General features: G+C 38.5%; 3 protein-coding genes across 3 annotated transcripts; all 3 read left to right on the top strand.

Moving 5' to 3' along the window:
• Positions 1 to 6,178: 6,178 nt before the first annotated feature.
• Positions 6,179 to 14,044, top strand: LOC124411522. Its single transcript, XM_046890673.1, has 3 exons — positions 6,179 to 6,374; positions 10,247 to 10,443; positions 10,774 to 14,044. The coding sequence occupies exons 1-3, from the start codon at positions 6,346 to 6,348 to the stop codon at positions 10,935 to 10,937; spliced, it is 390 nt and encodes a 129-aa protein (XP_046746629.1). The 5' UTR covers positions 6,179 to 6,345; the 3' UTR covers positions 10,938 to 14,044.
• An 822-nt stretch (positions 14,045 to 14,866) lies between these two features.
• LOC124411512 (cathepsin D-like) lies at positions 14,867 to 17,976 on the top strand. Its single transcript, XM_046890663.1, has 9 exons — positions 14,867 to 15,010; positions 15,125 to 15,251; positions 15,572 to 15,695; positions 15,926 to 16,044; positions 16,201 to 16,400; positions 16,583 to 16,711; positions 17,006 to 17,180; positions 17,325 to 17,417; positions 17,674 to 17,976. The coding sequence occupies exons 1-9, from the start codon at positions 14,937 to 14,939 to the stop codon at positions 17,821 to 17,823; spliced, it is 1,191 nt and encodes a 396-aa protein (XP_046746619.1). The 5' UTR covers positions 14,867 to 14,936; the 3' UTR covers positions 17,824 to 17,976.
• Positions 17,977 to 18,518: 542 nt separating this feature from the next.
• Positions 18,519 to 22,970, top strand: LOC124411513 (lysosomal aspartic protease-like). The gene is made up of 8 exons (XM_046890664.1): positions 18,519 to 18,745; positions 19,859 to 20,103; positions 20,462 to 20,580; positions 20,717 to 20,916; positions 21,082 to 21,204; positions 21,849 to 21,996; positions 22,176 to 22,268; positions 22,559 to 22,970. Exons 1-8 carry the CDS (start codon positions 18,684 to 18,686, stop codon positions 22,718 to 22,720), a joined length of 1,152 nt encoding a protein of 383 aa, XP_046746620.1. The 5' UTR covers positions 18,519 to 18,683; the 3' UTR covers positions 22,721 to 22,970.
• Positions 22,971 to 24,379: the final 1,409 nt, after the last annotated feature.

The raw sequence follows: 24,379 nt of genomic DNA, 5'->3' as shown, positions 1-24,379 counted from the left end.
GGTCAACTTCACACAAATGAACCCACGGCGTCAGACCGAGACTTTGTACGTATGAAGACGCGCTTCTTCTTTTCTCCGTGACTTTAAAAGACGTTTGCAAATCTGTCGCATCCAATCGACTGGCAAAATAATAAATGCGCATTCATAGCGCCGCGACGGGGAGAACTTTCGATACAATGTATGTAGCGGGAAAAAAAAAAAAAAAAAACAACAACAACGAATCAAAGTTACAGGTGATGTTGTTGTTACCGAGATGCGATATTCTCGAGGGGGGTAATCGAAATGCGAAACTTAGCAATGGCACCTACCTCTATCGATGAATATGAATGAATATAAACGATAAGCTTGATCGCACACACAAACAAACACTCGCGTAGCAAACTTCACGCCAGTAACTCCTGCCGGACTGTGAATGTGTGCAGGTATCGAGATGCGCGGATCAGACTACACTCACAAAGGCTGAAATCGCAAACCGTGTGCACATACAAATGTCAGCGCCGCCACACTCGCTAGAGAGAACTAGTGTGTACGCCGCGTCGCATATGCATGTATACGACACCGCATTGTCAACTTCTGTGGTTGTAGCCGTTTTAACTGAATCTCGCCACCTGTACCATCTACGTAATTCTTTGTCATAGATTGTATCGTACATACATACACACTGCGAACTGTTGCACCGAATAATTGCAGGATATTACATTACCTACTCTTTACTCGATCATGTTTACACAGGTCTGATCGACGAGTGGAACGATTGGAGCCGGTGTTTTTTTCTAGATAAAACAAGACAAACACGAAAACTTACGGGGAAATTCGGTTCGGACTGAAACGACGGCTGCTCGTAGGATCTTGGCCGATCAGCGACCGGCTTGTTTTACAATATCGCAGGGGTCGTGTTCAAGGCTCGTCGAAACGCCATTACAGGTACATACAATAGGTGTCGTTGGACGATTAAGTCGCACGCACACGCGCTTCCGCGATCAACTTCACTTCCCAACTCCGAAAGCAACGAATGTGGGTGTCTCAAGACGCGCGGTGTAATCTCTACTATTTAGCTTGGCCGGGTTTTTCGCTTTCAGCCATAGATTGTACAAACTGTTGGACCGAATAAACATGTTCGTGACATTCACTTGTCAAATTCCTTTTAAATGGCGCTTTATGCGCGCAGTGTTGCAGCATTTTTACTTTATGACTTGAATTTGGTAATCTAGACGGCTTGAATTTCCTTCGCCGTACATTTTTGCCCTACTTTGATTTTTTATTATAGCCTGTCGACGGCGCATATTTATATTACACGTATTACGTATACGCATAGCGGCTTTGTGCCTGAAAGTTTTCACTTCTTTTAAGCATTACGGATTAATTAATACACGTTATGAAGCATTCCTGAAATAATATTGCGCACTATATCAACTCCAGGATCGGTTTGGGCGTTGAAAATTTCAAAGTAGTCTCGAACAAGAACCGGATACTGAAAATATAGGCGAGTAACGAGCCAATTAAATCGCAGTAGCACCTGACGTTAAAAATTAATTACGCTTGAAGAATGCGGTTTAGGTGATAAATATTATGCTACCTTACAATGTATTTTTCTTGTAATATTATACGTTACATCCAGAGTAATATTATGTTAATTGTTTACTTTTCACATTACTGCTTCACTAAATAAAATGCGGGTGATTTTGTCCCTTTCATATTAATCAGAAAAATATGGCTTTCCACGTATAATGCACAAATAGATCGACGAAGGCTTAACTATCGAGAGATCAATAATTTACGCATAATAGCATTCCTAATCGGAAGTTACGCTGCTTGAGGCATTCAGTCCCTCCAGGTGAAGGGTCCGCAGCCATATACGGCATTGCTATACAGTTATACAAAATGACCGTATCATTATTGCCGGTATATCTCCTTTTGCGCGCTGTTACGGAATATTTCCAGTCGTACGTACATACATGCGTACATACGTGATATACCATAAGAGCAAAGGTGCGGGGCCAAGGAACTCGCTGCGTCACCGAAGCGCGGAGAGGGTTTTTCCTTCCGTCGAAAACTACGGCGACGACGACGAGGATGACGGCCCTCCGAGTGAATTACGCTATCCGCAATCATATACGTATCAACGCTTTTCACATCGGCCCAAATTATAATCTAGGTAACCGCGTCTCCGCTGCAAACCAAGAATAGCTCACATCCGTGCACCGGGGCACGTGTGCTAATGTGTGAATATAGCATGTGCATGTTTATACGCGCACGGTGCCAGCTTCTGTTACTATTAAAATTACGCATTCAACGAGCGAGGAATAAAATTTCAGTAAGCCTGCAACACACCGTGCATTTTACAAGTTTGTAGAAAGAATATTTAGGAGTTAGGAATTTCAAGTTCTAGGCATGAAAATAATCTCGATATTTCTTTGTCAATTGGAATTTTCATTTATTCCAAACATTTCATAAATTTTATAAAATGGTCAGTCTTGCTGAATGCTGATACGTGGCGCCACCTCGCGTCGCATCCGAACTATTCTTATGTTTTTTGAGTCGTGATATTCACCCGGCGTTCCTAATCTCCTTACCTCTGTGCTTTCGCAATTTCTTCAACGTTTTGCAGCGAGCATTTCTCACTGGTTGTAAAAGGGTTTGACATATTGACGTTCAAAAGGTTACCAAGAGTATAAGCTCAGGCTTTTTCATTTTTATTTCTTCGTTCCACTAAACTTACAAATGTTGAATAAATATTTTTTTCGTCCGATCATAAATACATATAGACCGAACGAGTCGAAGGATGACTGGTACAAGAACAGGAAGACAAGAATCTTAAGAAGAACGGCCATCTGCAGCTTGGCCCAAGTCGTCACCTGCAACGCCGATGTCCCAACGCAGCTGCAGCACTCAAGTTGTACTTAGCTAAAATATCTCACTCACGTAGGTTCTCAAGTATTATATACGTACGCATATGCGTGTAGGTTATGTACGTATGTGTATATATATGTATACGTATCCCTACACACGTGTATATGTGTGATAACGTGTTGACTGGTAGCACGTGCTTAAGATCCTCAAAAAACAATGAAACAAAAAAGGAAGGACGATCCACACGTGCTAAGGGGACGTAATGTAACTTTTTATGCATACGTATAAATATAGTTTAAAATTCGTTGTCATTATTATAATATTTTTGCATATTGAAATTCATCTATTTGACCCAAGTCGAATTACTCCAAAGCATGTTATTGATTAATTTAATATCTAAAATAGGTGCAACAACAAAATCTTACAGTAACTAATATATATATTCGCAAATCCAGTACAACGGTGAAAATTGGGCTGTCAGGGAATTCGAATAGATTAAAAAAAAAAAAAAAAAAAAAAAAACACGAAAAAGGACTGACGCGATTTACTTGTGCAATTCGAAATGTTGATACAGCAGAAATTGAGATTTGTGTTGACCGGTCGCCGACACTCATTCTCGTAATGACTCAGCGGCGTATTTCAGAATATGAGACAATCTATGCGGCGCAATCTCGAAAATAAACCGTACCGACTACTCGTGAGCATACCTTATAGCTCTACTCTACTCCGGTTTATGGAATCAAGACGGACAGCGCGGGCCGCAACCCGCGACGGCGCTCGGCAAGTCCAGTCGAATTCCCACAGCTCGTTGTCGGGCGTAAGCAGGTAAGTTTAATGTTGGTACTGCATGCGGCATACGCGATGATGCCGAGTCGGCCGGATCGGCGCCGGTTAGCTTCGAATATGGCGTCGCGCCGAAACTGCAACGGAGAAAGACGAAGGTATCCGAGAGTTGCGCAATTGTGTTCGTGTGCACGGACTTGATTCTCACACGGGTAAGAAGCGGGTGAAGAATCCACGAGCCGCAGGAAAATTTATTATTGGAGACTGTTGGAGCAATCGTGGGCGTTAATTTAACTTAAAAAAAAAATAAACTGGAACACTAACGGGTCCTCGTTATCGGTTGGAAAATTTTTTATTTTCAATTCAGCTTTAAGGTCATCTTTAGATTGCCCGACCTGTACGGTAAGCGAGGGGGGCAGGGGGGGGGTATTCGACGGGAATCATAAAAGTAATGAATCAGTATATTGATATATTAGACAGATAGATAAATGAATACAATGTTAGTGTTTGACGATAAGAATGGAAATTCCAATGCGGGCTGTGAAGGTGCAACAATGAGGTAACACCCGAGCTTTTTTATACCGCTGAACTGGTTTTCATTTCTTTATTTCCAGCTAAGATACGAACGAGCGATACGTGAATATTACACCCGTGTGCTGTATTATGCCGGATAAGCAAATAAAGATTAGATAAACTTTGGAGCGCGGCGGTTGGTTAGCTCAACTGGTCACATAGTATGAAAAGGAGAGGAGTAACGAGAAAGTAGGAATATGTTCTGTAATTAAACGAATATGAATGTTGCAGCGTCAATGGTTATCGCAGAAGTTTCTTGTAGCTGTTGCGAGAATTTGAATTTTTTTCGATGCGCAGGTACGGTACAGTACGCATACGCAGCTGCGTCTATAAATATACAAATAATATATAAAAAAAAAAAAGAATCGGATTATTTGAAGAGAAAGCGAGAGCGGAATACGAAGGAGCAGAAGCTAAGGATCTGAGTTCGCGGGACTTATTTTACAAAATTTTTACACCGGCTGTTACTGAATTGCTTTATATTGGTATTTTGCGGTGCGATGACGTCGTTGCACGCGATTCGTACATGGCAACGGTATTCGAATTGTGACAAATTTGAATTAACGAGCAATTCGTGGTGAAATTCGGTGGCCGATTCGGTCGTAACTTCGAATAAAATAACACATAAGAAGAAAAAAAGCATAGAAAAAACCGCAGTTGCGTTATAGATTGACTCAGGTAGGAACGACGATTCGAAACTCCTTTCAAATTCGCCAAATTTATATTAGTCACCTTCAATTCTTGCGTTTGGTGCTTGTAAGTAATTGACGTATGCATCACCACATAACCCCCCCTCCAGCCATACCATTTATTCGAGAACCGGCAGCAACACGTAGCATTGGTTTTAACGCTCATTACGTACTCTTTCCGTTAAAATAACCTAATGGTATCGATCTATATCCGGCCGAATTCGCGCGTGCGCCTCACGCACGCATATCTATATAGTGACTTACGTACGTTACGCAGCTTGAATTTTCCACACGTTTCACGTCGATATCACGTTATACGTATGCCGTATATGTATAATGCGTCTGTTGACCCTTGCATCGAGTTTGAAAGAGCGCGGAAGATTTGAGCTGAAATTTTGAATTTGAAACGGTCCTGGGATTCGATATTTTAAATGATCGTCAGCAGTCTGGATGGTTGTAAAATTGTTATAGAAACAGTGTTTCAACGCCTGGGTGACTACGTTCTCCGAGAATCCAGTCAGATTCACGGTCCACGTAAACTCAAGCCACGTAAATTTCGCGGTGAATGATACCACGCTCCTCGGTACGACGATGATGATGATAATAATAATAATAACGACAAGCTCTCATCGGCGTTGTACACGTAGTGCATTAGATACATAAAAGATCAGCATTCCGTGACAAAGAGTTACGAGAATCGCATTATAGGGAGGAGCGAAGCCTGGGTGGAAGCCGTCGACCTCGCGGTGCCTTACACCTTGGCTTGGCACGGCATAGGATGGCACGCACAGCGTGGCACGTCTGGTTTTAGTCCGTAGCATACCTACCTACCTACCAATCAACGAATGAACGAACGAACGAACGAACGAACGAACGAACCAACGAACGAATGGACGAACCAAGCAACCGACCGGAAGAAGCGGCAGCGCGGTGCGCGAAACTTCTAGAACTCTCCGAAATTCCCCACCCCGTTTCCGCCGAGCGATTGCAATTGGCGAACGAGCGACGCGGTGGAAAAATCGGCCTCTGATAAATTCGTAATAAAATAACCGGCTGATACTCTATTCCGGGGGTGTAATATCGCCGGTATTAGTTGTTCAAACGATTCGCGGCCCTGTGCAACCGGAAAAGTACAAAATTTTTATCCCTCGATAGCGGCTCGCCCATTGGTCGAACCGCAGCGCCGTGGGGGGAGAAGCGTGGACCGAGGCGCCATCTGGAATCGAGCGGGAAAGGAAGCCGTTTGAAGGCCGCCCGGCCGGGGGACGCGACCGTGTCTCTCTCTGCCATTTGCGCGTCAGTACGCGGCAGCGGAGTGACCGGGATTCTAGTGTGTCAAGCAAGCGGAGCTCACTCAGTGTCTTCAACGCGTTTGTGACCTAGCAACACTTTTATTTAACCTATCGACGATTTGTGTTAATTGAAAGTACATTTCAAAGGAAAACTCATCATGGCCGATACCGCCGCTGTTGATACCAAGTTAGTATATTGTGCACATTGCTAGATATATCCAAATCCATGGACACGGCGAGTTGCCTGTACGTGTTTATGTGTGTGTGTGTGTTTTTTTTCCAACTTTTCTGTCGTACAAATATAAGACCCCGTACAAAACATAGCCGCTTATGCTTCCCGTACTTTCGTTATATATTCCTTCGTCCCTCCCGTCAATTTCGACATCTAATTCGTTATTTTCCCTCCGTTATTTTCCACCCTCTCTCACCGGCGGCGGCCGTTAAGCGGCGGGGAGGGAAGAGAGAGCTTGCAGGTAGTCGGCGGAGTGAAGCGCGGGGAAATATCCACGCCGCCCTTGCGCGGTAACGCCGAAGCGAGGAACTCGGATCGAATTGAATTCTTATTCTTCACTTCTACACCTCTTTCGGGGAAGATTATCTCGCTATAAATTCACGTACAATCATCCTTTCCCACGTGTTAATGGCGGCGCGTTCGTCCGCGTATCCATCTTCGCTAGTTTGTCTTTCTCCCGCCTTTCGGGTAACCATGCTTTCGCAATAACGCCGTGGAGGTGAGCGGTTAAAAAAACTATTCCATGACGAATAAGTCACTTTTTGCGTGATCCGGCTGATCGCGTCGTTCGCGCCTCTCCAGCGAACATTTCATACGTCGATGTTTATTTATTTATAAACACCGACATCTCTCAGTGCAGTCGGTGCGGCCTGCGTAAGCGGACCAACCGTCTTTTCGCCACCGACTGTACTGCCCTAGACTCTACTTACATCCACTACACTATACGCCATGGTACAGTGTCGTGAAGCGTGCCTGCGGTAGGATGTACCCATGCCGACACTGTATATGACAAATACATGCACACACCGCGGCAATGAACGCGACGCTCTCCGTTCTATCGATCGTTGTTTCTTCTCTATGTGTCGGCTGTCGCTTTCAAAAGCGTTTCGTGCGTATTGTGTAGGTGTAGACGACGCTACATCCATACCTGCAAAGAATCGCCGATCGTACGGCAGCGACGCTGCTGGCGATAAATTGTCCTTAAACGTTGAATAGGTGTTCGAATAATCATAACGACATTGTCAATAACCGTCACTTTCTTTCCAGAATATGTATACCGGCTCGTGATACAAGAATACAATTCTGTACATCCAACCGATACAAACTGTTTACAAATAACCGCCCCACGTGTAACCTTATATGTATATTCTCTTTCCTAAATTCTATTTCTCCGCTGTTCTCCCTCATTTCCGTTTATTGTTTATTCTCCACGCAACAACGCGGCCGAACGATGAAGACGGAATCGAACCGTGCGCACGTCGGTTTACATGTTCTATGCTTTGTTGTGTGCCGGCAGGCTACAAGGTATCTCTGTGTGAGTGCCGTGAACTTCTCTATCGTTTGCCGCGTTCCGCCGGTCGGCACGGGTCGGCCGGGGGCAGCGCCAGGAACAGCCATGGGTAGGGGAATGAGGCTAGAAGGGGCGGGCGGAGTCGAGTTCTACTGATCGCCGCAACTGACGCTTAGCGGCGTGGCGCTGCCGTCGGGAGTTCCCCGTCCTTTTCCGATCCTCTCGGGATCTTTCCCACGCGTTCGACTACCGTAATTCGCGTTCTTCGCCGAACGACTTGAATCGCGTTACACACACAGCCGTGTGCGTATGAACGCAGGCGCAAGTGTGCGATGTACTGCACGCAATAAATCAACCAAACGAATGAATGAATCGGATGTTTGTATGTATGTCGGCTATTGCTGGACTTACGCCGCTCGCCGGGTTCACGTGAGCCCGGTAAATTGAAAAAGGTCGAACCTCCGACCCACGACCGATTCTGATTTATCGAATTATCGAAAGCCGATTTCGGTGATTGCGGGTTGGACGGAGAATTCTAAATCCGTTTTCGCAGACTGCCGGCATACCGCTTCATTTCAACGAGTTATTCGCTTTTGAGGAAAATTTGCTGGATTGAGGATTGATGAACGGGGATATTTAGGTTTTAAATTATCTGCAGGCGTAAACGAGTATCATGTCGTGATCGTAGATTCGAAAACTTGAGTACTCGATACCGCTGAGTCACATCTCTCTGAATAAACCAACCCATCAATTATGTTGAACACGAGAGATCCAATTCATCCGTACATAGGTACAAATAATGCAATTCATTCGACGGAGTTTGGATGGCTTAAAAAATATTTACCTTTTTTTTTTACCCATTTCTATAGTTTTAGATCTTGCGCAATCAAGTTATCGAGTTAAAAAGAAACACGAGATGAAACCGAGATTGTGTTAGATTAACATTTTGAAGTTCGCGCAGTGCAACGGCCATGATCGCGTGGCGAGCCGCGCGGCAATGTTTAATATTAACGTTCACGTCTTTCATAGTATGCGAATGTACGTACACATAAACGTTGCGTATCCCTGTATTGGCGATGGCTATTTCTTCGGTCTTAATAGAATCTGTGAGAAGTTTACCGACTGCCTGTAGCGTAATTCTCTACTGCGCAAGCGTGGCGTACGAAATAGGTAAAAGGGTAGGTAAAATTGCCGGCAGGTAAAGACTCCGCCAAAAGTATCGGAAAACACTTGGTTTCCGAGTTTTTTTCGTCGCCTTGAATATAGTTACGATTTTAACAGTCGTGCCAACTACATACCGACAAGGTATAAAAAAAATTCTTCCCCACTTCCCTACACACAGCCGCGAGTTATTTTATTTACTTTGCCCCGTGAGGCTGGATATATTTATTTCAATCCAGTAAAAACTCTCGGTATACGAAAAAAGAACTGAACGAGTGTTAAAATTCGTCGTCCATGCGTGTAAAACTGCTTTGCAAATTGAACAACGGTCTCGTATTTTATCCGACTGTCGTTGTCCAAAATAGACTGAAAAACGAGTAAAAACATCTGCATTTTTTCTTTTCATTATACGTTGCATTGCCGCATAATTGACCATGAAAGTATCTGGATAAGCGTGTCAAAGTATCTTAAGTAAGGCATTATCGTGGGTGTAATTATTCATGTAGTTGCACTCGTTTTTTTTATCTCAGTCTTTTCCCCTTCGAACTTTTGCAATCTCTTTCCGATTAGCGCGAACGCGTATGAATTTAAATTCGAAATCCACGATGCAAGGGGAACTGACGAAGAACCGGCACGGAAAGCGAAGTTTTAGGTTCTGAAACGATGTGAATATACTTCCTTATAATAATAACGATCATAATAATATAAGTCCGGTCATTATTTTACCGACAACGGTATGTGTGCATGGTTCTGTGTTCGAACGAACGCATACGTGTTGCATATTTACGTCGCTAGGCAGTCGGTGTCGGCGGAGCAGAGGTTCTCACTAATTCTTACGTTTAATCCGGGCATTTTACATATCTCGCAATATTAACCGTTATACACGACCGTGGTTGTCAATCCTCTCCATAAAAACAACAATTATCGAATTCATCTATCGATTATCTTGTCCTATGTATGTACATATATGTATATATGTATATATATTTAACTTTAACTTTGTCCCTTCTCAACAAAGCTTCGTGACAAATAACTTCTCTCCTCTAGACTCACTTGTATTATTCCTTGACCACATATCCATTCCTCCTGGTATTCTCCTCAGGAGATGAGGGAATGCCGAGACTCCTGAAGAAGAAGAAGAATAAGAAACAAACCAAAGCATTCCATACCCTTGAATTCCAATCATTATAATTTTTCTTTTATTCTGAACATGATTTTTGGCTCAGAGATGATAATATAATGACCAAATGAACTATTTAATGTTCGCCGAAACCCTCTACATAGCTCTTAATATGCACGTTAAATCATTTCTGCCATACTGATCCGTATTTCTTTTTGTCCCCTTTTTTTCCTTTTTTTTTCGCGGTATCCGAAGGGAAACGAAGACTGTCGCCACTCCTGAGAAGAAGGTTGTGGAGGAGGAGAAGAAGGTCGTAGAGGACGTCGACGAGGACTCGAAAGCATCTGAAAACGGTGACGCCAAGGAGGCAAAAGAAAATGGGTCAAACGAGGAGAAAGAAGAGGCAGAGGACAGCAAGGAGCCCGAGTCAACGGAGAACGGTGATTCCACAGGTGATTATTTAATACAATTCGTTGTCAAGTATTTCAATTTTAAACTGAACGATATTTATTTATAACTAACTCGTACCACAATGATGGATGTAGGGGGAAGATCGAAAAAGAAACATTTCAGTTCAGCTGTTCAAACAGTTAATGTATACATATATGTTTTTCACCCATGGCATTATACGGGAAAAAAATTATCGAAGAAATATTGAGGAATATGTTCTGAGGGTATCTATATTTATAACGAGAGATGAGCAAATGAATTTATTTTTTGTACGATATTGAGCACCGTTTTTTTTATACACCAATAATGAAATTACGTTCAATTATTTTCAGATGCGCCCGTGGACGCCTGTTGCATAAAGAGGAAATCGACGGTGTCCGCAGACGCGGTCGACGGATCACCGGCGGAAGGTGCGAGCCCTGAGAAGAAAGCAAAACTGGAGGATAAGAGTCCGGAGGCGGAAAACAACGGCGGAGAAGCGGAGGCGGCTGCTTAATTTTAATCCTCATCCTCCTCCCGATATAAACTTACAAAAGAAAAACAAGGAGAAAAACAAAACCAACCCTTTAAACTAAAAGTAAAATAATAATAATAATACCCAGCCAACAGTTCACTCGACAGGACAAGAAGAAGGAAAACAAGCAACAGAAAGAAAAATATATATATATATATATGTTTAACAAAAACGTACACAAATAACAAAAAAGAATGAACATAATGAAAAAGAATTAAGTAAATTAAGTAAAATAAGGTTATTAAAATGAACCACTAAAGGAAAGATAGGAGAGTAAATGTGTACCTCTACCACTTGTTTTACCATTAATCGTGTCGTAAAACTTGAAGATGGAAAAAAAAACAACGAAAAACTCGTTCTGATTTAAATGAATGATATACATGTACTACATTATTATTATTATTATTATTACTACTACTACTACTACTACTACCTTTATTATTATGATTATAATTATTTTAAATTGCGTTATATTATATATTCGTGCCGAGTGACATGATGAGCGTGTGTATGTGCATTATAACGTGACGACTTTATGACAAGAGAGGGAGAAAGAGCGGAGAAATTGACGGTTTTCTGTGTATGGCTTACACTCACTTTCATTATACATATACATTATCAGATACTCAACTATTCCTGACCTACGTCGTTTCTACCACGACTTCCTTGCCACTCTTTCGTTTTCTTTTATGCAACCTGTTTCATCCTGGTATTAGATTGTAAATTACCGACGAACGACGTAAAGAGTATCACTTTGCGAAGGAAAAGTTCCGTTAGCTGACGCTTGAATGCTTGCGTTTTCTTCCCGAGATTTTTCTCTCTTCTATTTCATATTATTTAATTATCTCAGAGAATTGAAAACTGGAAAGTCGGTCAACGGTCAGAGAAAATTTGGAGTGAACAAGTTATCTAAGTTGAAATACGTGTATAGGTTATTTTGTGTCTAGTAAAAATCGTGGTTTGTGGAAGAAAAAATATGACGTTCTAAACCCGAGTCGGTCTGAAAAATGATTTTCAAATTATGTCGTTTTGAAAATCGTATTCCAAGACTCGTACGATGTTCTATGGTATACGTTTTTTAAATTTGCGACTGTCTAAGAATCATTTCCGAAACGCAACGCGTTGCTCGAAAATTGAACTTTTCGACACGCGTATGTCGCGCTTTCGAAGACATTTTTCAGAAGCATTTCTAACTACGATTTTTTGTGTTGCAAAACAATCTGTAGACATCTCTTTCTCTTTAATTAATAAACTTTTACACGAGAATTTCTTTTATTCTTCGAGGTGAATACCATCCTTACTCCGTATTATTACACACGTCCATATCGCATAATGCTAATCTCTTTGCGAGAAGAGAATTAGTTCTATTTTCGTTTGCAAAATTAAGCAAATTCCTACGATGATAAATTAGATTCAACAAATCATGCTGTACGCTGAAAATCACAATCTCCAGTCCATGCTTTGGAATATTCTCTTCCCTTTTTCTCCTTCTTCATCAAAGTCACGTTTAAAATCCAACCATCGCGTTAATTTTGTGTTTTTTCTTTCTCTGTACATCTACCATCGTAAAAATTTTGTCTGGTTTTTTTTCTTTTCTTTTTCTTTTACCATTGAACTAGGTGCCAGTGTGCCGTGCAAATTCAATCAAATATGTGTAGGCATAAAAGAATGGAAATATTTCAAAAATTTCAGCTACACATTGAAGGCTAAAAATGACACATTGGGTTGTTTTCTTGCTCGAGCATCGGTCGCTCGTTTTACTATATCAGTAACAAAATTTTTATAGTAACAAATTCATTTATGGGCCATCGTTTCGGGTCAGTCTAACATAGCTTTCTTGATATGGCCGCGAAACTATAAACAAAAGATGCATCATAATCTCAGTATTTGGTAGTTTAATATGAAGGTAAATTACATTATTATAATTATTACTAATTTTATCATTATGTTTGTTATTCTCATCATATTGTACACGAAGAAAGAGCTAGAGCAAAATTATTAGATATCAATCTATCTTAACAACGATAATAATAATGTATGTATATTTAATACAAAAAAAGAATGACCCTTAACGAACTCTTAACAATGCGCGGGTCGAAGTTGTTTCTTTTTTCTTCTATTTTGCCGAAATCAGCGTTCATTAAATTTCATACTGCAAGCTACTCGACAAGTTGTAACATTTATATTTCGGCTTGTAAAAAATTACATTCATACCGGTTGCATTTAAAAAATGAGAGGTAAAAAAAAATATTGCATAAAAAACATTGCATAAATAACTACCGCATTACACCTGTATGACATTTAAGTCCCAAAAGGTGCGATGGCTGCATTTATATTATTTTAAACGTATTATATTGAATAATATTTTAACGGTAGTTAATAGACGAATAATATTACGTTTTGCAGACAGCAGTTGCTGCGCAAACAATTAATATATTATAAATTTAATTTCTAAAGTAGTAGAACGTGTCTATCTGTGTCGACTTAGAAAATTTTCGTTGTTTTGAAACGCTAGTTAAACGTGAAAAAAAAGAACAAAAAAAAAACAAGCAAATCACAAGGCGATATACCCATGTTAACACGACATTTGCCGAACCCTCTCCCCTCCAAACCTTGCAAATTTATATCACTACACGGGGACCTGTAAAGAATTAAAAAAAAATATTGCCACAATTTTTTGACAATATGCAAGAGTAAAGTGCGAAAATAAATCTAATAAACAAGGTAATAATAATAATGATAATAATCGCATCAAACCTGTAAACAACCCAACTGCTTACCTCTAGACTTTTTTCCTTCCAGTGACGTCTCGCTAGAAGTTTTCGAGCCGGCAAAAAGACTAGACAATTATCGTACAAAAAGAAAGAAAGAAGCCAAAATAAAAACAAAAGGAAAACGAGGAAATGCATGATACAAAAAATATGAAAAAGGAATAAAAAAAATATATATATATATTGAAACAGGTGGATTTTATAAAATAAATACAGTATGTAGAATCAAACGACGATATGATCTAATAATTCTAATATATCTTAACTAACGTTTAGAAGATAACAATAATAATAATAAAGATATTATTGACCTAACAAGCGGAAAAAAAAACAAAAAAGATGTACATGTACAGGATAATATTATTATTATTATTATTATTACTACTATAAATATATATATTATATATATATTTGTGTAATTCAATATGTGTTCAACTATATATTGCAGATAAAACTAAACTGGTTCTCTAGTATGGCAATAAAAAAATGTTCGTTTTAATTTGAGCCATCTATACTTTCAAACCCCTTTAGAATTCGGTTGAATATACGCGGCCATTCGGAATATAACGTATCGAAATACGGCACCTGCTAACAGGGTAGCAGAGAATATGCAGCTCCAGAATTGGATTACTTAAAAGATTCGTAGCTTATTGTGTTGATTTTCAATCTTTATCCGCAGTTTGATGCAAAAAATGAAAACCCTAATTCCGGTTGAACGATGTTTTTGAACCTAAGCAAATTTTCGTGATCATTACTCGGCGGGTAAGTGGATATGGATGGGTCTGGCGCTTATAAGACGCGTTAGCAATCATTAGCAATCCGGTACCTCTTTATCGGCGGAAGCTGTTAAACACGCAATTCCATAGGGTACACAAAAAACCTGTCAGGGTAACAGTCTTTCAACAGTCTACAGCCAATGACATAAGGAATGGTCTAAAGTGGGAGTTCCCTAGGAAGATGAAAAAGAAGAAAATCGCATCCCCTGGGATTCCCCGCATTGTGACTTGATTGACTGGGTATTAACGGTCATCATTCTACAATGCTCATCTTAGTTGGATACAGTTGGATCTGAAATTCCGATCAGGTCAGATCTGCCGGTAGTTGGTGTAAATACGGATCATTCTTTATGTGAATTTTAAGATAATTTGCTTAATCGCTATTAATTGCAAAGTGAAGAGCTCGAATTTTGACATTCGAATCTAAGCGAAGAATGGCTAGAAACATTTGTTTCTGCGCCGCGATTGCCGCAGTATTAATCAGTCTGTGCATTGCTGGGTCCCTTGAGTAAGTTAAAATATATACTATTGTCTAATATCATCATTCGTGTTAATTTTTTTGATTCAATTCTTTCTGCAACATGTCGAATTAAAACTAGTTACAACGAATAAATTGTTGCAGCATACCAATATACAGGCAACGTTTAGTCGTCGGCGATGAAGCAGGCGGAAAAAATACCAAAGCAAGTGAAACTAAGCCAAATCCAATATGGCACAACGATACGATCCCTCTGCAAAAATTTATGGATGTAAGTGTACCCATTGAAAATTACACTTCGGCCAATCCAGTGATTAGAACAAAAATTCATATATATTCTGTCTTCGTATTTCGTATCCAACTTATGATTGTGAATGTAAATTTACACAATATGTATTTTATTGTTTGGCGACTTTTAAACATCTCAGATAAGTTTCAATACTTGTTATGTCAAGAGTGAAAGCAATGCAGTAAACAGACTAACTTACATCACTTGTATTTTTATTTCACTTGTAAACGATTCTACAAACGTACACTGCTTTCAGGCATCGAGTTTCTCTTTGTTCCTATTTTGATTACATGATATTACAGGCAGAGTATTTTGGAATAGTTCGAATCGGAAGTCCGGCCAAAAATTTCAAAGTGGTATTCAACACTATGTGGGGAGACACCTGGATACCCTCTGCGCATTGTGGATTGTTTGAAATAGCCTGCAGTAAGAATTGAATATGGTTCTACCAAGAATAATTTCATTTAAATATTCCTTCATCACCCTGTACAAAACCCTGATAAGTTACAAATCAGTTTTGAATTGTATTTATAACGATTTGATTAACGCGTTGCACAAAAAATATTCCAACTATGTGTTTTACATGAATGACTCCTATTACATATGTAAGTGAATTCAAGACCTTTCTCCACCAATTTACGTTTGGTTTAACATAGTGACTCACACGAGATATGACAGCAGTAGATCCTCATCTTATCAAGAAGATGGAAGTCCCTTTTCAACTGGAAACACAACAAACGATCTTCAAGGTTTTGTATCCCAGGATAGATTCAGAGTAAGAAGTGTCTTATGTTATTCCTTTTCGTGTAAATTTTGTGCGATGTAAGTAATAATTCCTTATATCACGTCAACCAGAGCAATTCGCACTTGTCCCCATGCAATGAATTGATTAATCGTTTTAACTCAGTGTTTTTTTTGTTTAAATTAATAGCTTGATCATTTGACGATAGAGAATCAGAGTTTCATCGAGATGACTCACATCCCTTGGATTCCTTATGGACTTAGCAAAGCTGATGGAATCGTGGGTCTCGGTTTTCCGGATTTGAAACGCATCAAAGCTCCACCTTTTTTCACAAACCTGCTGAAACAGCAGCTTATCGATGAGCCAATGTTTTCATTCTACTTCAACAGGTGAATTTTACATACACGACTATTAATTTTGATGTGCTTCTATGTACGGACAATAATGAACTTTTGTCCCACTCTTGCAAATAATTTTATCGATATGCGATGGCGAATTTTTTGTTTCAAAAATACTCCACAATAACCATCATTGTACTAGTAATACAAAAACAATGTATACAAAACTCCAGGGATCCGACTACAGAAAGAGCCGGTCGTCTAGTACTGGGAGCACCTGACAGAAAGCATGTTAATGAATCAACACTCATCACAGTTCCCGTGATAGGGAAAAAAGTGTACTGGAAGATCAAAATGGACAGGTGAATTAAGTGCACAGCAAATCTTTCCATATTAATTCATCTATTCATAACTTACTTTTCATTTTCCGCCTGAGCGGTAACAATTTTCTTCTTGCTAATTTTGAGCATATTCATGGATGGTCTGAAAAATATCCGACCTTAACATGTGTTGACTTACAAGGATATTATGTAGAAAAATAAAAATAAATTTAAAACAAAAATGTCCTGTATCTTTGGTAGGTCGAACACTTTTCAGACCTCCCTCCTTTAATATAAACGGTCAACGGATAATAAGGATTGTTTTGATTCTTTCAGAATGGTTGTAGACGTTAGGAATAAGTCTCATCCATTTTGCAAGAATGGCTGTGAAACCCATTTGGATAGTAGCACAAACGAAATAACTGGGCCGAGGGAGGAAATTGAGCACATAAACGAGCTACTGGGTGCTAGATCATTCGTGCCAGCGATATTCAAAATGGACAGATACATGGTAATATGGTGTAGATATTATTTTAACCGAACCGTACGGCAGTAATTTCTTGACTCCTATAAATAACGCCTAGGATTGTGTCATAAACATCAAATCAACATGTATTCCTTTTTTTGCATGCTGTATTACTCTCCACTGCATCAGGTGAACTGCAGGGAATTTGCAAAATTACCACCGATCGACATCGTAATAGCTGGAACGAATTTCACTATCAATTCAAAGTACTATGTTCAACACGTGAGTATACCCTACAACTTTATGAATGTTTCATTTGATTTTCAAACCTATGACGGTTCGCAAGCACTTAAAAAACATAAGAAATCTAACGAAAAATTATTATTTAAGTTTAATTTGTATATAGTATCTGGAAAAAAAAGTCTGTGAAGTTGAAAGATTAATTTTTGTACCATTACTTATTTCACTGTGAGAAATACCAAATGAAGTTCTTCAATCGAACCATCTTGTATTAATCATTATAATTGTGACTTTCCAGCTAACATACGAAAGTTTGGAAGTATGTCTATCACCATTTGTACCGAGTGATGACACGGTTTGGCAACTAGGCGGAGCATTTTTAATGGAATTTTATACAGAGTACCATTTCGACCACGCTCAAGTGACAATCGGAAAAACCAGGTTTTAAATACGTAATGTGTATAGGTGACTGAAGATTTTTAAAGAATGTCTCCCTCATGCAGTTGTATGTTGTATGGGATTGCGTGTTAACGGCTCCGACCAGCAAAGAAGATACCAAATCGCTAACAGGGCTTTTTTCTTATGGCCCCAGGCCCACTTACCAGCTGAGTACTAGTCACAAAAATTTTCCATGCGGTAACAGTCTTTATATTCTTCCGTCAACGTACGTTTATATAAATACAATCGCACATAAGTTCCATATTATAAATTTATTTTATACAAATTTCTAATTTTTCTTAAATAATGCATGTTTTTCTACACTCATGAAAAATAATAAAATATACATTTATGAAATATCTGAATTTCGTTGTGTCACATATCAAAAGGTGCATCCCGATACTAGCCCTTAGTGCTGTCAACGATCTTTTATTTCTTTTGCACTACCGAGTTCGTGAGTGATCTGTCTTCGTCCTAGATTGTTTTTAGCGCTGCCAGATAATTTCGGAACGCACCCGAAGCGAAGATCAGCAATTCAAATTTTCAATTCCCCGCCAAAGCTGCGACTAGCGACTCGCTCGTGTCGAACGATGCGCATGATCAAGTGGCGTCGAAGAGCATCGAGCGAGAGTCGAGACGGTGAAATCTCGATAGTCGGTAGAATTGCGATATCGACGTCAGAAAGTGGGGGGTGAAACAGCCGATCTTCCAATATTATTTGTCATCGTTTTGACGCCGACGTCTGCCGTTCGTCCAACATTGACGCAGGTATTAAACCGAGGTTTTGTCTCTCGCGTAGGCGAATTGATCCGCTGTTCAACAAGTCAGCGGTGAACTCGAATCAACGTTTTCAACATCAACGGCGCCGATATGTGGCGAATTATTTTATGGATTGCTGCGGCATTTGCCCTTGTCAGCGGGGATCTAGTCAGGTAAATCAACAACAGAATAATACCATTAGAAATAAATATCGGGAGTAATCTATGGCCGCCTGAAAGATATTCGAGGTCAATTTCACCTTTATTTCATATCCTGCTATATCTGTATTTTCGTAGTATAATATTTCTAGTCATCATCTCGGCCATTGTTAACGGGATTTCATCTGCCATAGCGAGGCACCTGACTTTAGATTTTTGACACAGCCTGGCGGATATATATCCGAACTACAACACTGATAGGAAACTGGGAAACACACCGATAAAACTCACGTGCAACTGACGCGTCATAAAATATGAATAATACAAATGCACACATTTTGAGGATTATCGATTTCTAATGGAAACTTGTTGCTTTTATGTAACTCGGGAATCAGAATTGAACGCGTCCTGTTCTTTGATGCAGAGAGAAAAGAGAAGAAAAAACCTCCCAACCAAATGATTCATTTCTAAACCGCAATTTTCCATTGAAAAATTACCCTTCATTTTATTGTAGGTATAGGCTCGAAGACGACTGAAGTAAATATAACGTGAATCTATCCATGAGTTTTCTGTTCCCCATTAGGTATCGAACTTGCCTATCATGGCTTACAAATTGATGCATTCCATTTAATACAAGTATTGACGCAGCCAGATTTTTAAATCAGCTGTCAATGTTTGAGTAGATGAAATGATCCTCTGGAATTTTGTTTGCCCGATATTATCAGCCATTATATGTATATATAGAATGTGTACTTTATTTAGATTGACCTCTAGAGGTTGCGCCCGTTCTCTCTCCCCTGTTATCTATTACTCATGTTTTATTTTGTAATTGTGTGGAAACTGTATTGTATAAGTCAGATAATTATAGACCTCTCTAAGCAGAAACGATACTTCACAATGGTCATATTTATTTATAAACGACGTTGTTTATTGCATTTTTTACTCTACACCAAATCAAAATAACAAAATAAAAGCACTATAATTTCCATAAACTTTTTTGACCTTAATATTCGAATAATTTTTAACCATAATACGTTGTACTGAATTCTTTTTCGTGAAGCCGAAATTTGTTCGAAAATCAATTTTGAATTGTAATTTTCATTTCTATAATTTTTGTTTGTTCGACAGGGTTCCTTTATACAAAGCAGAAAGTGCTAGAAGGAAGCTTCAATCTGTTGGTACTGAAGTGCAGCAAATCCGTTTACGGTACGGCGGTCCAACTCCTGAACCTTTGTCAAATTACTTGGACGCGCAATATTACGGCTATATAACGATTGGCAACCCACCCCAACAGTTTAGTGTCGTATTTGACACTGGCTCATCCAACCTCTGGGTGCCCTCCAAAAAATGCCACTACACAAACATAGCTTGCTGTAAGTATGTGTACGCTATTAATTTGCACGTTGTAAACAAACGAGAAACAAAAACAATGTTGCAAAACTAAAGTTGAAAGTATTTGCGTATATTTATACACATCATAGTTATTTACTTGAGCATCTGCCAATTAAACAGAACTAATTTTAGTTGTTACAAGTCGTCGCCGATAAGTTTAATCTTGAAATCTGGTCGCACGATCTGATCAGATTTACGCCAACAACCTTATTTGGAAATCAAATCTATGCAATACCAATGATATTGACAAGTTTATAAAAAAAAAATGGCTGATATAATTTCTGATGATTGAAAAACGAACTTTCGTTATTACTTGTTTGTTTACTTGCCGAATTACAGTGCTTCACAACAAGTACGATAGCAAGAAATCAAGTACCTACCAGGCAAATGGTACCAAGTTTGAAATTCGCTATGGATCAGGGAGTCTCTCCGGATTTTTATCCACTGATGTTGTATCCGTGAGTATTCAACACGCATTATCTATTATTATTCTCCTTTACTTCCTTTTCCATACACTGTTCTGTTCCTATGTTGCATTGCTGCATCTTAACCCCAAGAATTAATTTTTCTCGTGAATCTATCAATATGTTTCAGTTCGGAAATGTCAACGTTCAGAAGCAAACGTTTGCCGAAGCCATGAGTGAGCCTGGGCTCGCATTTGTGGCGGCCAAATTTGACGGAATTTTAGGAATGGCATATCCAAGAATTTCAGTCGACGGAGTGACGCCTGTTTTCAACAACATGCTGAATCAGGGTCTCATTTCTCAGCCGGTTTTCAGCTTCTATTTGAACAGGTATGTCTACGTCTACAATCAGGTAGATTTTTTTAACTTATCCATCCAAAAATGTCTTATTTCATGTTTTTCCCCCCAAATTTGAATGACCCGATCCATGAAACGTCATATTATTACCTTGTTTGCTCTTTAATCTATTTGTTAATTCCATGGTTTATACCACAGGGATCCTTCACAGAAGCTTGGTGGCGAACTGATTCTCGGCGGTTCTGATCCCGAACATTATACTGGTGATTTCACGTACGTTCCAGTCGACCGTAAAGCCTACTGGCAATTCAAAATGGACAAGTACGTATTAATAGAAAACCACGCACGATTGTACAATGTTCTTTCCGGGGTATATTTTCAGCGTTGACTAACGATCGGAATGCAAGCACTGCAAGGTTTACGCAGGTCCGATTAGATCTGGAGGTACTTTTAGAGTCCTGAATTACTGACGTTCTCTTATGGGATATTATTATAAATTAATTTTTAATCACAGAATAACAATTTTCTTGCCCCTCAGTTACGTGCCTTCAGTCAACGCTTTCAGAATTGTTCCGGATTATCTACGTTAGAAATAAGCTGGACTTCACAGAGTATTCAAATGAAAAATTGTTTGTTGTCGCGATAAATTACCCAAACTCGTTGCGAAAAATCTAGTTTAACCGATGATATTGCAATAAAATGAAGACGAGACAAAGTAATATCAATATTTCTGATCCTTTGATATTGCTTTCGTATCTGGGTGAAATATCTATAATAATCTTCGTGAATACGACATGGAAAATTCACTGATTTTTTAGCAGATTGAAAAGCTTCCTAATTTTTCCTCATATTTTGATTTTGCAACGACCGCGATCAATTTGTTTATTGTGTACTAAAGTGAATCGTTTGCCTTATTATTTTTTTTTTTTTTTTTATCAATCCACCCCACGATAATATGTTTCCAGAGTCAAAGTAGGAGACAAAGTATTCTGCGAAAACGGGTGTGAGGCGATCGCGGATACGGGAACTTCCTTGATCGCTGGACCTGTTCAAGAGGTTGAAGCTATAAACAAGGCTATTGGAGCAACTCCACTCGTAGCTGGGGAAGCTATGGTATTCTATTTCTCTATTCTTTACAAAAAAAATTGGGCAATCATAACGAATAACCTAACTGAATTCATTTTCATGGAAGAACAAATCGTTTCATGATATCACAAATATTCTTTTTCTTCAGCCTATGGTAATCGAATAAACATACTTTTTATTTCAATGCCGAATTCTCGTGTGTTCAGGTCGATTGTAAGCTGATATCGAGTCTCCCAACAATTGGTTTTGTCCTGGGACAAAAAACTTTCACCCTGAAGGGTGAAGACTACATTCTGAAGGTAATTTTGTTTCCCATAAAATATCAAGTTTTAGAATCCACGTTTCGTTTCTTCTTTATTTAATACAAAACTTTGTGTATAGCTTTGCGAAAAGTGTGAAAACTGACATCTGCTCACCCTTTTCTTTCTTCATTGCGAATATCACATTATAATGAATAATACACTATCGAGAGTTTAAATAAGAAAAGTTTTTCGACGTGGTATATTCGCTTGCTACGAGAGAAAATAATTAATCTCTTTATAGTTCGATCAATTGATTAATATTATTACAACTTTTGTTATTTTTCTAGGTGAGTCAATTCGGTAAAACTATTTGCCTTAGCGGATTTATGGGTATTGATATTCCACCGCCTAACGGGCCGCTATGGATATTGGGAGACGTTTTCATCGGACGTTATTACACAGAGTTCGATATGGGAAATAACCGCGTTGGTTTCGCTATCACCAAATAAACAAGCAAACTATCAAATAAATGAAAAAAATAAGATTAAACATAATATCCTACACTGACAGTAATATCGTGACTGCAGTGATACGCCCCACGCGTTTATTTTATACATAATGAACTTGTTGTATACGAGTAGTGAACTTTGATATTATCTGAATATGCAGAGGAGCTGTGGCAACAGCTGCCGACGCCGTAAATATGATCAATGCATCGTAATACCTGTGTATTAATAATTAAATGATATCAATATTAAAGTCTTCTTCTGTTGAATAGTTGCGCAATATAATCTATTATGTATACAATACTTACCTAAAATACATATTACACAGATTTTTAGTTTTGATTTTTATGTTTAAAGTTGAACAGGTAGTTGAAATTTAGTGACAGTAAAAAAATGAAGAAAAGATTGTATAAAAATCTAGGACTTTAGATAAAGCCTCAAGGAAAATCTTTAATGAATTTAGTTTTCAAAACTCGACAAAGTGCATTAATCTCACGCGTGAAGTATATTTTTAATGACTTCACTGTCATTGTCATTGCAAATAAGCTGGTTTTGTAATAACAAATCAAGTAAGTAAACAAATAATTGTGATGTATAGGCGTTTGAGTAGCTACTCCCGCATACTTTATAAATAAATAACACCTGCTTTAAGCGTTGAATTTTTTTTTTTCACTTACCGGTCACACCTTGGCTAGTAGACTGAATTGGGGGGGATAAATGCATTGGCACGCAACATTCTCAATTAATAATAACAGAAATAATAAAATAACTATCGAAGACGACCATCAAATCTTTCATTTGCAAAACCACGGTAAAATTTTCGTTGAGCTGTCTCTTTTTATTCTTATTATTAGTGATGCTTTGCGTAGACTTCTTCATTTTGTTAAAAAATTTCCAATATTTTCGAATACTTTTACACTTGAAACATTTTTCATATTCCTTACATAACAACATATAATTGGACAAAGAAAAAAATAAATAATCAAAAAAGTCAATCAAAGTAAAACTAAAAATACTATAATGTGAAGTCTAAATTTTTAAACAAACGTTAGTCGATTTTAATTGCAAATCTTTTTTTTTTTTTTTTTTACTGAACTTATAATCGTGGAATTGTTACTAACGAATTACACGTAATTGTAACCATAGCAAACCTTTGAATTTGTAGTTGAAGTAGTAATGAGTTACGGTCATAGTAGCAGTAACGAAACATTCTAAAATTTTCAATTATAATTATTCCTTCTGTATTCTCTATACAAAACAATCAGTGTAACTGATTATCACTCTTTATCTACAATAATAATAATAATAATAATAATAATAATAATAATAATAATTTGTTAAATAATAATACTAGACTCTAGGCGATACATAATTTCTTTTTCATAATAAAAATAATAATCATAATAATGATCATAATATTCATTGTATTGAAAGTATCTAAATTTTCATTATCAAACTCATCGACGAATTATCGGACAGCAGGTGTACACACCATAAATATGGTTCAGTGCTATACATCATCTATAAGTCTGAACAAACTCGTACAAATCTTTGTACATCTTAAAGTGGCGTCATTATCTACCTATATTTATATGTATACATATATTTTTTTTCTGTGTGTAACCTTCTCCATTCGGCCTACCTCATCCTGTGCTATCTCGT

Source organism: Diprion similis, chromosome 10, assembly GCF_021155765.1.
Source record: "Diprion similis isolate iyDipSimi1 chromosome 10, iyDipSimi1.1, whole genome shotgun sequence".
Classification (NCBI taxonomy): domain Eukaryota; kingdom Metazoa; phylum Arthropoda; class Insecta; order Hymenoptera; family Diprionidae; genus Diprion; species Diprion similis.
Note: the sequence above shows the minus strand (reverse complement) of the source record. Positions and strands in the feature narration are given on the sequence as shown.